The 12,623-nt window shown below is 47.6% G+C and overlaps 2 protein-coding genes across 2 annotated transcripts in view; one reads left to right on the top strand and one right to left on the bottom strand.

Moving 5' to 3' along the window:
* RPN2 (ribophorin II) overlaps window positions 1-4,105 on the top strand; it is a gene marked incomplete at its 5' end in the record, with an annotated part of 17,578 nt that extends 13,473 nt beyond the window's left edge. The window contains 2 exons of the mRNA XM_031058077.1: window positions 1,252-1,336; window positions 3,741-4,105. Coding sequence (XP_030913937.1) covers window positions 1,252-1,303 — 52 coding nt within the window. The remainder of the gene's footprint in view (window positions 1-1,251; window positions 1,337-3,740) is intronic.
* A 2,432-nt stretch (window positions 4,106-6,537) lies between these two features.
* Window positions 6,538-12,623, bottom strand: part of GHRH (growth hormone releasing hormone) — an 8,340-nt gene continuing 2,254 nt past the window's right edge. Inside the window, exons 2-7 of the mRNA XM_005422243.2 lie at window positions 11,325-11,424; window positions 10,368-10,499; window positions 9,630-9,734; window positions 8,501-8,638; window positions 8,103-8,199; window positions 6,538-7,281 (exon numbers count right to left, since the gene is read on the bottom strand). Of these exons, the coding sequence (XP_005422300.1) occupies window positions 8,136-8,199; window positions 8,501-8,638; window positions 9,630-9,734; window positions 10,368-10,499; window positions 11,325-11,404 (519 nt within the window). The 5' untranslated portion in view covers window positions 11,405-11,424 and the 3' untranslated portion in view covers window positions 6,538-7,281; window positions 8,103-8,135. The remainder of the gene's footprint in view (window positions 7,282-8,102; window positions 8,200-8,500; window positions 8,639-9,629; window positions 9,735-10,367; window positions 10,500-11,324; window positions 11,425-12,623) is intronic.

The raw sequence follows: 12,623 nt of genomic DNA, 5'->3' as shown, positions 1-12,623 counted from the left end.
AGCTGCTTATCAGCTGTGCAGCAACAGACAAGAGGCAGCAAACACTGGCAAAGCCAGGGAAAATTCTGCTAGATATTAGAGATACAGCATTCCTTTCTGTACTCGATTGGATTGATTCTGCACACCTGTGTCTTCTGCCACACAACGTCTGGGGACTGCCCTGGTGTGGGCAGCCAGCAGTTTGCTGACTCAAACTGCCATGGCAGTGCCTTGGTTAGAGGTCACACCTCCATTTCTCCTTTACTTCTGCCACAGACAATTTCCATATGAGACTTAAGCTTTTGTACTAATACAGCATTTGACTTTGAGGATGATTTACTGACCTGCTTTGCCATCACACCTGTGCTTTCCTTACTTTCCCCTTTTTGAGCTACTGGATACCTACCTGCATAGATATCCCTTTTTGATTACACTCTATTAAAACCAGGACAAGAGCTGTAAAAAAAACCCATAGAATACAATTTTCAGGAGGGTTGCATTGATTTCTTTTCTTTAAAACATCTCTACATTTATGGCTGTGTCAAGGAGGATGATTAATGTAATTAACCATTTTCATACTGTCCTCCCAACTTCCTCAGCCTTGCTCCCTCAGATGTCCAGCTCTCTCCACTGGCATTTTATTGTGTTAGCATAACTTCCTATGGGAATTTTGTTGCCCCTGGGACTGTTATGTCATTTAATAATGTTTCCTTTTTCATTGAAAGAAATCTTGTTATTAAGTGCAGATTGCCTAGGATACAGATTTGGGGGAAAATAATACAATGAAGCAAATTTCTAAGTGTCTTGGCTTAACCAGGGCTTCTGTTAGCACATAAGTGCAGGTGGTTGGTTCCTGCTTCAAACCACTGCAGGGGGTGTCCGTGTGCTTTTTCACTGTAAATGACATGGAGCTGCAACTACAATGGCAAATTTGAAAGTAAAACTTCTCTCTGAGGCTAAAGTTAAACCCTTTGTACATGACTTTAAAGTTCAAAAAGACATGTTCTTGTGAAGGCAGTGCCTGCCTGTCTCAGATGCTGGAGTGCAGTGACAATTAAGCAGATTGCACTTTGAGGCCAAGCTGTGGAGGCCAACAGCAGGCATGGGAAGGAGAGGGAAGGGGGCTGGCTCTATAAACCAGCTTGTTACAGAAGTTACCAGAAGGCCTGGTTTTGCTTTTTGCATTTCTGTCACTGGGTCTGGCTCCTGAAACAGGGCTGCTTTCTTCCTTCCTGTCTTCTCTGAACCTTTCTCCCTCTCTCCTTTTGGCAGGATCGCTGCAGAGCAGAGCAGTAGGTTGGCAAAGTATAGAACACTGCGGTAAAAGGGGGTTTGCTAGTGACCAGCTCTTCAGGAAGTAAGGGCCTTTTTGGATTTTGCCTTTCCCTGGCCATGCTGCCTGTTTCATTTCACCTCATCACTCACTCCTTTGACAAAAAATATGTGAGCTGAAGCTGCTTCCCCCAGCATTGCTTAGTGGGCTTTAAATTAGTCCTTGAGTGCCCCGGCTGCAGCTGGGTTGGGCATATTAGCAGGATGTGTTCTCTGAGACTAAATTGCATTTGTGTGATTTCCTGAATTATCTGAAGTCTGTGTGGTGATATGTGCACATGTAAATATGCTGTTGTGGGCATCAAGCAACTCTCAGGTGATGAAATAAAATTATTGCTCCTATAAATAAATTATTGGCAATGTTGGCTGGAGGACACCATGGTGAAAGTGGCTGACACTGGGGCTGTTCCCACCCTGCTGCTGGTACTCCCTGTCCCCACCTGCAGTATTCTGGCTGTGCAGCTGCCAGGCACTCTGCCTGCTGAATTACATCCTGCTTTGGGGTGGTGAGAGCTCTGTGCAGCAGAGCCAGGTCAGCACCACCTCTCTCAGCTGAGAGCACGACCCAGTCCCGGGTCACCCTCCCATTAGACTGAACTGGCCATGATGGCTCAGGCAGCAGCAGCTCCCAGCCCCCTCCATTCCATTCAGTCATGTGCTGGGTCTCCATTGCCCTTTGACAGGAGAAAGCCCTTTGTATCCTTTCATTCCCAAAGGTAAGGTCCCAGTTTGCTCTGTGCACTGTGGTGTAGGGGGCAGGAGTTCTGAGTGTGTGTGCATGGGGGCTTCACTCCTTGTTCAGTGCACTGGTTTGTTGTGGGGAAGAGGAAGAGCTTGTGGGGTGGGTCCTGTGATGACACAAAGCACTGTACAATGTGCTGCACAAGTACATCTGAGCATCAGCTTCCCCTCACATCCACAGTCAGTGCTCCAGGCATGTGGGGAGTTGAATGGAGCCCAGTTTTTGTGGTGCAAATCAAAATCAGCACTGGGAGGTTGTGCCACACAAAAGGTGTGCACTGTGCTCCTGTCTGCAGATCAGGGAGCGTGCAGGATGGTACATGGAAATTACCTGTGGAAAATTTGGCATCATGTCCCTCAGAAAAACACCCTTTTGCTGTCTTTTCTCTCCCTGGAGTTTTTTGAGGTACTTGAGCACAGAACAAGCTACAGCAAGTTATTGGAGAGGAACTGGAGGTTGCTGACACTTGTCCTTTTGCCTGCTGTGTTTGCTGTTCAGGCTCCTGGATGCTTCTCTTTAACATCACTTTGGGCCAGTGGTTTGCAGCTTTTTAGTGGCCTGTTACCAAGTGCCTCATGAGTGTTCTCCACAGCCTGCATGTTTCCTGTTTCTCAGCCTGGTATTTTAACTCCTTCATTCCTTATGGGCTGTAAGTAATCCTAGAGGATCCTGGACTCACAGGCTGGTTTGGGTTGGAAGGATCTTAAGGTCCTCTAGTTCCAACCCCCCTGCCATGGGCAGGGACACCATCCACTAGACCAGGTTGCTTAGGGCCACATCCACCCTGGCCTTTAACAAATTCCAGACATGGGGCAACAGCAGCTGCTCTGGGCAACCTGTGCCAGTGCCTCACCACATTCTGAGTTTAAAAATTTTTCCTAACATCTTATCTAAACCTGCCCTCTTTCAGTTTAAAACCACTGCCCCATCTGCCTGTATAAAACATCCCTCTGACTCCTTTTCATAAACCCCCTTCAAGTCCTGCATGGCCACAGTGAGGCTTCCCTTGGGTCTTCTCCAGGCTGAGCATCCCCAACTCCCTCAGCTTTGCCTCAGAGCAGAGGGGCTGCAGCTCTCTGAGCTGTCTGTGGCCCTAAGATCTTGCAAATAACTTAATACCCACAGACCCTAAGTTAGATTTTGCTTCCATGTGCAGTCACAAGCATTTTCCTCACAGCTGAGTTTTCTGATGCCCCTGCTGTGTCAGTTAGGAGTGTCATGCCATGTGTGCCTGTGTGGCATCATGGAAGGCAGAAGGACCTCAAAAGGTTGGGTTGGCTGTGCTAACCCTGCCTGATCTTCCTGGGGAGATGAAGATCTTTGTGTTAACATGGACCAATGATTGCCAGCAGATGGATCAGCCCTGTTAAAAGGACAGGTTAAGGTACTTGCAGGCTTTGCCTTCAGCCTGGGTTGTTTTTTCTTTGTTCAGTTCTGTCATGTAATAGGCACATTCATCCCTTTTGCACCAGAAATTAATCTCCATTTTCTCTGACCATTTCCATGCTCCTTGAAATCCATCCCCCATTCCAGAGCAGTACTGGTTTATCACTCAAATAAGCTGCTTTGGGGAAGTTTGTCCAACAAGCTGCTTTGAGAGGGAATGAGGGGTCTGGGGACATTTGTACTATACAAGCAAGTGCTTTGTTGCCTGGAAGAGTTAATATTCTTTTATTTTTCTTTCCAGGACACAATAGTACCAGAAGAATGGAAGAAATGTGGAAAAACAAAGCAAATGCTTTCAGAACAGAAGCAAATAAATAACTGAAAGGCCAGAAGAACGAAGGCAGAAGATAATTCTTTTTTATATATTAAGTCAAATGGGTGCCAGTTAAACTTTTTTTAAAATCTTTATTTTCATCATTGTGTTCATGCTACTGGAGTGCTTTTCATATGAATCTGGAAAATCTTTTCTTCCCTGGATCCTCTCCCCTTCTCCCAGGACATTTGAATTTCTTTTTGAGAAAAAGGAAGAAGAAAATGCAAATCTGCTTTTTCCCCAGGTGCCCTTTCCTCATCCTAAAGATTTGTGAATAAAGAGGAGGAAAGGATGGTCCTGAGTGTTGTGTTTTAGCTGTCTCAGAGGCAGTGACTGGAAGCTGGGCTCACATGAGAATGAAATGAGCTTTTTCTGGTGGGTGATTTCGTGTGTGAGTCATTGCAGAGTGTGAACTTCCTGTTCTTTCATGTCCTTTTCCTGGGGGCTGTGTTTATTGGGGGGGACTTCCCTCCTGCCTGGCCCTTGGGTGAGGCTGTGGCTGCCTTTCTCCACTAAAGGTTTGTCTCTCACTCCAGGCTGTGCCCAGCTGCTCTGGGCCCTTGGGATCAGCCTTGTGGCAGCCAGCTGTGCTGCTGGAGTGCCTGGCTGTGTCTGACCCAGCAGCTTTGGGGTTCCTGTGGGGGCTGCACTTTCTTTCCAGCCTCTGGCAGTGACCTTCTCACTCCAGATTGATGGAGGTTGTTGCTTCTGCTCTCCTATGAAACCACAGCCAGGTGTGCTGCTTGCCATGTGGCCGTGTTTGAGTTACTCAAACTCTAATTTCCCACCTAATTACTCCCTTCAGGACCACCAAGCAGTGCTGAGGCAGCAGATTTGAGTGTTTCTGAAGGACTCACAGGTAGTAATAACCAAAGGCCTAAATCTCCTCCTGATGAGCAACTTTCACTTGGAAAACTTAACAGTTGCTCCCTCCCCTGCTCCTGTGCATCCTGTGTCAAGGATAGGTGCTTTAGAGGCCTTTTGGCAAAGGAACCTTATCAAAGTCTTCTGGAAATCCAGGAAAATTACATCAGCAAGCAAGCATGTGGCTAGAGGGTGTGGGGCTGAATCCTCCAAAGCATTTCACGTGTGTGAGACGTGACCCCACTTTATTAAATCCACCTTGTGTGTTCCCTGTGCTGTTGCTCACACTTAGCTCACTGTTCCTGCTCTTTGTAGCTGTTCCTACCTGCTGCTGCAGTGTAAACATTAGGGTGGGCCCACAGAGGTTTCATGAACTTCTTTGGCCTCCCCTGCACTCCTTCAAACACCAGATCTCAGGCTGCATTCAAGTCCTCTGGGACTAAAGGGGTTTTAGACAAGAAATAACTAAGCTGCTATTCATAGTCATTTACCCTGAAATATTTTTTTAGCCTTGTATTTTGTTACTGCTCACTTAGCAGCTTTGTTTTGTAACTAATAATTTCTGCAGATGCTTTGTGCTAGGACAGAACTTTCCCTGTGCCTATAGAGCTGCAGCATTTTATCCAAGGAGAGCAGGGATGCAAAAGGAGAATCATGGAGTGCCCCTGTGCTGTGTCTTCTCTAAGCTTTGTGTGTTGCTACTGATTGTACTACTTATGGATTAGGAAAGATTGTATTATTTTGATCTTCTAGTCCTCATATATTTTTTATTTGCTTTATTTGTTTTTATATTTAATCTCCCCAAGTTTGAGCATTTGTTTCCTCATTTTGAAGAAAACTGAATCTCCAAAGGAATCTCTTTTATTCCAAATAGCTACACTCACCCATCCATTTAATCACACAGACTTAATCACCCACTTTCTAAAATATTTTTGAAAGGGTTTTGATTTTATTGGCAGTATCCAATCCAATGTTTGCATATGCCTTTTATGCCACTTAACAGAGTTTAAATTATTTTTGCCACTATGTCTACTTACTGCTTTAGGAATCTTCTTCACTTTTGTAATTCCTTTCCTTGGAGGGAGTAAGTCTTAATGGCTTTGAGTGTGTTGTTACAGAATATGTTTAGAAATCCATTTTGGACCAGGCTACTCAGGTGATTCTTCTGTGTATTTCTGCACTGTGGAGCAGAAGGATGGCTCTGGCAGCTGCCTGCCCATGGAAGGACAGCAGTTATCCTTTAGTGCTCCTGCTGCTGTCACAGCTTCACTGCTCTCCCTCAACGTCCTCTCAGTGTTCCCCATCCTGCTGGGTGCTTTGTAACACCTCCCTAGAGCTGGAATTGTAAAACCTGAACAGGGCAGCTGTAACAGGGAGTTGGCATAAGGATGAAATCATTTCCATGCACACTGGAGCCTCCTATCCTAAAACATGGCACCTGAGGAGAAATGAGACGGTAACTGCTGCAGACTTACATGCAACTGTTGGAGTGCAAGGAGGGAAGGCTTCCTAGGCCTTAACACACATTTATATTGTGATATGTATCACAATACGTGATGTGTATGTATATTATATATATCATTGTGTTTCCAGCCTGGTGGTGGTGTTGGTACTGGAGCTGGCACCTTTGTTAGCCCAGTTTTGAGGCACCCTTTGTGCACTTGACAACTGTCTCTGACGTGCATCTTCCTCAAGAAACTTAGGTCTCAATAAAAGAGCCACCTTGACCTGCTGTTGGACAGGTTTATTTAGAACAACTCTTATTTACGGCTGCTGATGGGAGAGCAGACCCCATCCTGGTGTTATTTACATTTCTGAAGACATAATTACACAAACAACAGGGGGAGTGGGGTGAGAGGGAGCAAGGAGCTGTATGACATCACTGGGCTAATAACTTACTCCTTTTAAAACATTTACAGCTGCAACAGGAGGCTGAGTTGAAACAGTGACAGCCCAATCTGATGCACAGGGATCTCCTTAGCTCTGGCAGAGCTGTAACTTCAGCTGAACTCCTCACGGCTGAGCAAGAACCATAGCTGAGCATTTTAGAGTTCATTCTGTGTCAGGCAGGCAGGCAGCACAGCCCTGGGCAGCATTTGCAATGAATGGGAGATGTGTGGATTCATCTCTCACCTCACCCTGATCCTTGCTGTGTGTGGTTGTGCCATCAGCATCAATTTAGAGAACGCTGTAATCAATTTACTAAGTTGCCTAGAGGTGCCTTTTGGTGGCCTCATATTTATTAATCAAGCCCTCAAACAGAAAGATGACTTGGTAGAAATTTTGCCACACTTTGTGATTTGAAACCTTAATTAGCAGACAGAATGTCCCCAGGATTACAAGTGCATCACTTGTTTCAGTCTCTGTGTAAAGCAGCCTGAGGTTAAACCACAGAGGTGTTTTTTTCTGATTTAGTACAGAGCAGTATTTCAAGAGGGGAGTTACATTGTAAAGACTGGAGTAAATTAAGCAATGCTTCAGCACTGCATTCCTCTGATCAGATCTGAGGAGTGTATGCATCAGTTTCCAGCTGCTCACATCTGGGAGTGTCTTCACTGCCATGAAGGGCTCACTGTACAGTTTGGTCCATGAGCTCTGAATTATTCTAGACAGAAAGAGGAGGAAAAGAGAATTACCAGAAAACTTCATAAGCACACACAGAAATTTTTTATCCTTTGGAGGCTTTTCCTGACTGACCTTATCTGTGGAAAGGTAACCAACTCAAGGATGGCAAGGGAGATGCTGGAATATTATGTCCTCACAGCTGTGTGATTTATGTAGAGTTCTGATCCTCCCTCTCTTCCCCAGCCCCTCTTTTGTTCAGTGTGCACACTGATCTCTCCACACCCCTTTAAATCCTGCTGGCAGGACTGGACAGGCTTCATTTCTGTGGGACAGCTGATCAAGTGAAGGTATTCCCAAGGATGGACAGTTTGCTGTCTCTCATTCCCCCAGGAATGGCAAGACTTAGAGCATAATTCAAGTTCCAGCTGACTGTTTTCAGGAGAGAGGGATACAGAAAACAGTAAAACTGTCTCTGCTGTCCAGTGCAGGGAAAACCTGACATGTCCCAGGGATCTAGAGACAGGTTCTGCTGCTGGAGAAAGATTTTGTCTGCCTTGAGCCTGGCCTAGCCCCTCAGGCACCGCAGCTCAGATAGCTTTGCAAGGCTGCTTTGGGCTGCTGCAAGCCTGTTCCCAGACATCCACATGCAGCTTCACAGCACTTGTGTTCTGTCTGTTCAATCTAGCAGGTTTTAGGTACTTGACAATATTGATTGGGAGCTTTTCCCCCCCCTTTAACTGCAGCAAGCACCTTTTTCATGGGCAGCAGTGGGAGCTGGCATTGCTGAAGGAGAGCCTTCAAACCTTGAGCAGTGCAGCAGCAGTGAGTTATGCACAGGGTTGAGCAGGGAATGGTACTCACCAGAGCATGGGGAGGTGGAAAAGGGAGAAGTATTTACATGAGCTTGGCCAGGGTGCTGGGAAAGCCTTCTAGCCCACTGCTGTCAATGTCCTGAGGCCTGCCAAGGAAGAGGACAGGGATGGCATCACTGGGATCAAGAGAGAAATTCTCTTTTCTGCTACTATTTTGCTGGATGACAAGGCTGAGAAGACATCAGAGTGATGTGCTGCTGTGTGGTGCAGGCTGCCTCAGGACAGGCTGTTCTTATCTGCACCCTGCTTGTGAGGCCAGCCTTATTCTTTCCTTTCAGGAACAGTCAGGGACTCTTAATTCAGTATGTTCATCCCTGGAAGGCAGGCAGTAATAAGGAGCTGGGTGTGTTCCTGCAGGGAGCAGAGGATGACCTGGCTGTCACCCACCTCTGGCTCTGCAGGATGGCTCCCAGGAAGTCCCTCAGCACCATCTGCTGCTGGTACTGGCTGTCCATCAGGATGCTGTCAGACTGGCGCCTGCTCAGGAACTCCTGCAGCCCTTCCCCATGGCTGCTCTCACTGCTTCTGTTGGGTGAAGATGAGAAACCTCTTTGTTTCTGACATGCTTTTTTTGTCCCTCACTCCAAGTTTGGCTCAGCACAGAAAGGGAGCCTGCTGGGACTGAGCCTAAGGACACTCTGCTTAATTTCAGCAAGGAACTGGTCACTGTATTTGCTGCCTTGTTAGAAGATGGGTTGGGTTGGGCTGGGCTGCATCTGACCAGTTGGTCTTGTTTAGTGGCAGTCAGTGATCTAAGTAGCCAAGGGTAATGGAGGAGCTGTTTTCTGTGTTCAAACCAGGCTAGGGATAATGGTTCCTGTCACAGACTTATTTTATGAAAAATTCTTTCATTAGGATCTTTTCTCCTGAGAAGCTCAGAGGCCTCAGAAACAAAATGTGAACAATGATTATCTGCTGCTGTGGAATGCACCAGGAGCATCTTTGATTGGTCTCATGTGGTTGTTTTTAATTAGTGGCCAATCACAATCCAGCTGTCTCAGACTCTGCCTAGTCACAAGATTTTATTATCATTCTTTTTCCTTTCCTTGCTAGCCTTCTGATGAAATCCTTTCTTCTATTCTTTTAGTATAGTTTTAGTATATAATTTTCTTTTAATATAATATATATCTTAAAATAATAAATCAGCTTTCTGAAACATGGAGTCAAGATTCTCATCTCTTCCCTTGTTGGGGTTGCCTGCAAATTCTACAGGTTCCCCACCAGTGAAGGATCATTGCAAATATTACCAGCAAATATTATTGCTTGTTGGTATTGCAGCAGAGCTCTCAGCTCATCTCATGCTTGTGGCCTTGGAGGAAAGCATTAATTAGGATGATAACTGTGATTAGGGGTACCCAAGACTGCAGGGATGCAGGATGCCCTGTGGGATGTGGAGCAGCAGGAGAGATTGGTTCTGCTGCAGTGAAAGGCAGCCAATTCTGCCAGGTGAGTGGAAGGCACTGCCCAGGGTAATAGGAAACACACAGCCCTAGGGCAGCAGGGTGCTGGGGCTTACCCAAGCCTCTTGCCAATGATGGTCTGGAGGAATTTTCGGGCTGAAATCTGCCCCAGGAATTTCCTGTAGTTGTCAGTGAATATGGCGTCAGCATGGCGCTGCATCCTGGGGAGGAAAGGAAGCACAGGGTGACCTCTGAGCTGTCAGTGAGAAAAACCCAACAGTCCACGTGTCACAGGGCTCATTCCAGGGCAGGTCACCACAGCAAGCACCTGGTAGCGTTGGACTGCATTAGTGTTGGAGGGTAAAAGGGTTTGAGGGAGCTCGGTCCTGACATGGAGGCAGCAGGGAAAATGAAACATTTCCCAGCAGGGCTGGGCTGGGCTATCCCTGTGCTCTGCAGCAGCACCATCACCTCCTGGGAGGGCTGTGTCTGGGACAGGGTGACAGAGCCTCCAGCACATCTCTAGCCTGTGGTTAGACCCAGGCTCCAGAGAATCCACAGGTAAGGGAAGCACAAACCACTGGGCTGGTGCCACTGTTGTAAGGATGAGTGCTCTGTGCTTCAGACAGAAATAATGATCCTCTGTCTCCAGGCAGAGAGGGAAAGGAGAGGCTCTAGCATCCCTGCAGATAGATTCCCTGGGCCTGTGAGCCTGCCCCTGTCAGTGTGTCCTTGCTGGTGGGGACAGCAGGACATGGCCCTGGCCATGGGTGATGGTTTGGGACTAACTGAGCTGCTCCTGGGCTGTAACCAGCGCTCTCTGCAGCAGCAGGGCTGGCAGGTGAGGCACAAACCTTTTCTCAGTGGGGTCTGTTAACAAGCCCTCCTCCTGCTGCTCCTCTGCCAGGGGGCTGTGGCTCTGCAGGGAGCTGCTGTGCTGCAGCTGGAAGCTCATGGCCTTGCCAGCAACTGGCCCTGGGCTGAACCTGCAAGAGAAACCCCAGGAACACTGTGGGATGTGCTCAAGATACCAGCTGGGGCTCAGTCTTCTTAACCACCATTCCCTACTCTCCTGCTTTTTCTTTCTCCATTTCTCATCCCATCTTACAGTAACACAAGTAGTGTCTGTCACTGTCCCCAGCTAGAAACTGCCCTGAAGCTCTCCCAGCAGTGGAAGGATGGTTTGTAGAGCTGCCTTGAACACACAGCCCCCTCCCTGAGCTCCCAGCAGCCTTGAGAAGAGTCCCACTGTTCCTGGTGTCAGTGTGCCATGCCTTTGGCACAAGGCTAAAACATCTTCTATAGGATATTGCAGATCCACATGAGAGAAGCCAACGCTCAATTTTGGGCTTCTGTTGAGTTGTAGAGGTACAAAGCAGTCTTGCAACTTCTAAGATCCAACAAGGAAATAGTTGAAATATTACTAGGTATCTGTAGATTTCATGTACTAGAATATCTGCAGTTCTGACTTCAGTGCCCTGCAGCCACAAATTTTTATCAGTGTTTGGGCTGGAGGTGCTGCTGTCTGCTCTGGAGATTGCCAGATTTCCCTTTACAGAACCCAGCATTTAATTCTAAACCCAACTGTTTGGGCTGAAATATTCCATCAGGTGCTTGCCTTCTTTGGAAATCACCCCTAGGCCAGCAATGTACCCAAAAAATTAAGACAGGGCAGAGAAATAGGCCCAGAAACACATTAGAGCCCATCTGGCTTTCAGAAGTGCTGTCAACTTTAGTTTGGCACCTGCTTATTCTGCACAAGGTCAGAGATGAGGCAGAGTGAGAGTGTGGGTAAAGCACTCAGCACTTACCTGAGAGCTGGGTAGAGAGGGGACGAGATGGAGCATGTGAGTAAATGCAGGAACAGCAGCAGGGTGGCCTTATCCAGCATCTTCCACCCCTTGGAGTCACCTGAAATGCAGAGCAGCTGAGTCAGGGCACCGAGGGGAGGCCAAATTCCACCCTTGTGTTCTCAGTCCCTGTCACAGACATATTTTATGAAAAAATCCCTTTGCTGGGATCTTCTCTCCTGAGAAGCTCAGATGCCTCAGAAACGAAATGTAAACAATAACTATCTGCTGCTGTGGAATGCAACAGGTGCATCTTTGATGGGTCTCATGTGGTTGTTTCTAATTAATGGCCAATCACAGTCCAGCTGTCTTGGACTCTGGTCAGTCACAAGATTATATTATCATTCTTTCCTATTCCTTTCAAGCGTTCTGATGAAATCCTTTCTTCTATTCTTTTAGTATATCATTTTCTTTTAATATAATATATATCATAAAATAATAAATCAGCCTTCTGAAACATGGAGTCAACATTCTCATCTCTTCCCTTGCTGGGGTTGCCTGCAAATTCCACAAGTCCCTCTGCTCATTTCTCAGCACAAAGGGACTGGACATGTTCCTCTGAGGCTGTGGTGCTTCCCAAGGCAGAGATGTCTTGGTGTGGCACAGTGTCCCCTATGGAAGGCAGCTCCTGGGGGCAGTGGCTGTGTGTGATCCCCTGGAGCTGGGTCTGCTCTGTCAGGGTTTGGTGCTGTGGGAGACCCTCACTGACCTGGGGCTCTCTCTTGGGCTGCTGTGAGCCCCAGGAACCCCTGCAGGGCTGTGAAAGCACCTGGATGAGGCCAGCAATTGGCAGGGATGGGAAAGGAACCTGCACAGAACCTTCTGCAGCCAGCCCTGTGACCTCTCCTGCCCTGCTCTCATGGTTGTACCTGCAGGGCACAGGTGTGTGCCTGGGCTGCCTCACTGGCTGTCCAGAGGCTGGGGAGAAACAGGGAAATCCAAATAAAACTCCTGAGCAGAGGGGTAAAACTGGCACAGAGGTACCCCTGGCAAAGCCATTTATCAAAGGCAAGCGCTGGGCTTGGTTTGCCAAACACAACACAGACTGTTCCTTCAGTGGAGAGGGGACAGGACTGGAATATGTACACATGCCCCTTTGGAAGGGCTGAGATGCTGCTGTGGAGAGCAGCTCTGGCTTTGGAGCGAGGCGAGCTGGGCTCAGCCGTGGGCGCAGCTTCGTGCGCTGGGCTTGGCTGAAGGGCTGAGGATGACTCAGGCCCGAGCGGCCCAGGGTCAGCCACCCTCGGGGGCTGAATGCCG

The sequence above is a fragment of the Geospiza fortis genome, unplaced genomic scaffold, assembly GCF_000277835.1.
Source record: "Geospiza fortis unplaced genomic scaffold, GeoFor_1.0 scaffold188, whole genome shotgun sequence".
Classification (NCBI taxonomy): Eukaryota; Metazoa; Chordata; class Aves; order Passeriformes; family Thraupidae; genus Geospiza; species Geospiza fortis.
This window is presented reverse-complemented; position numbering and strand designations above follow the sequence as displayed.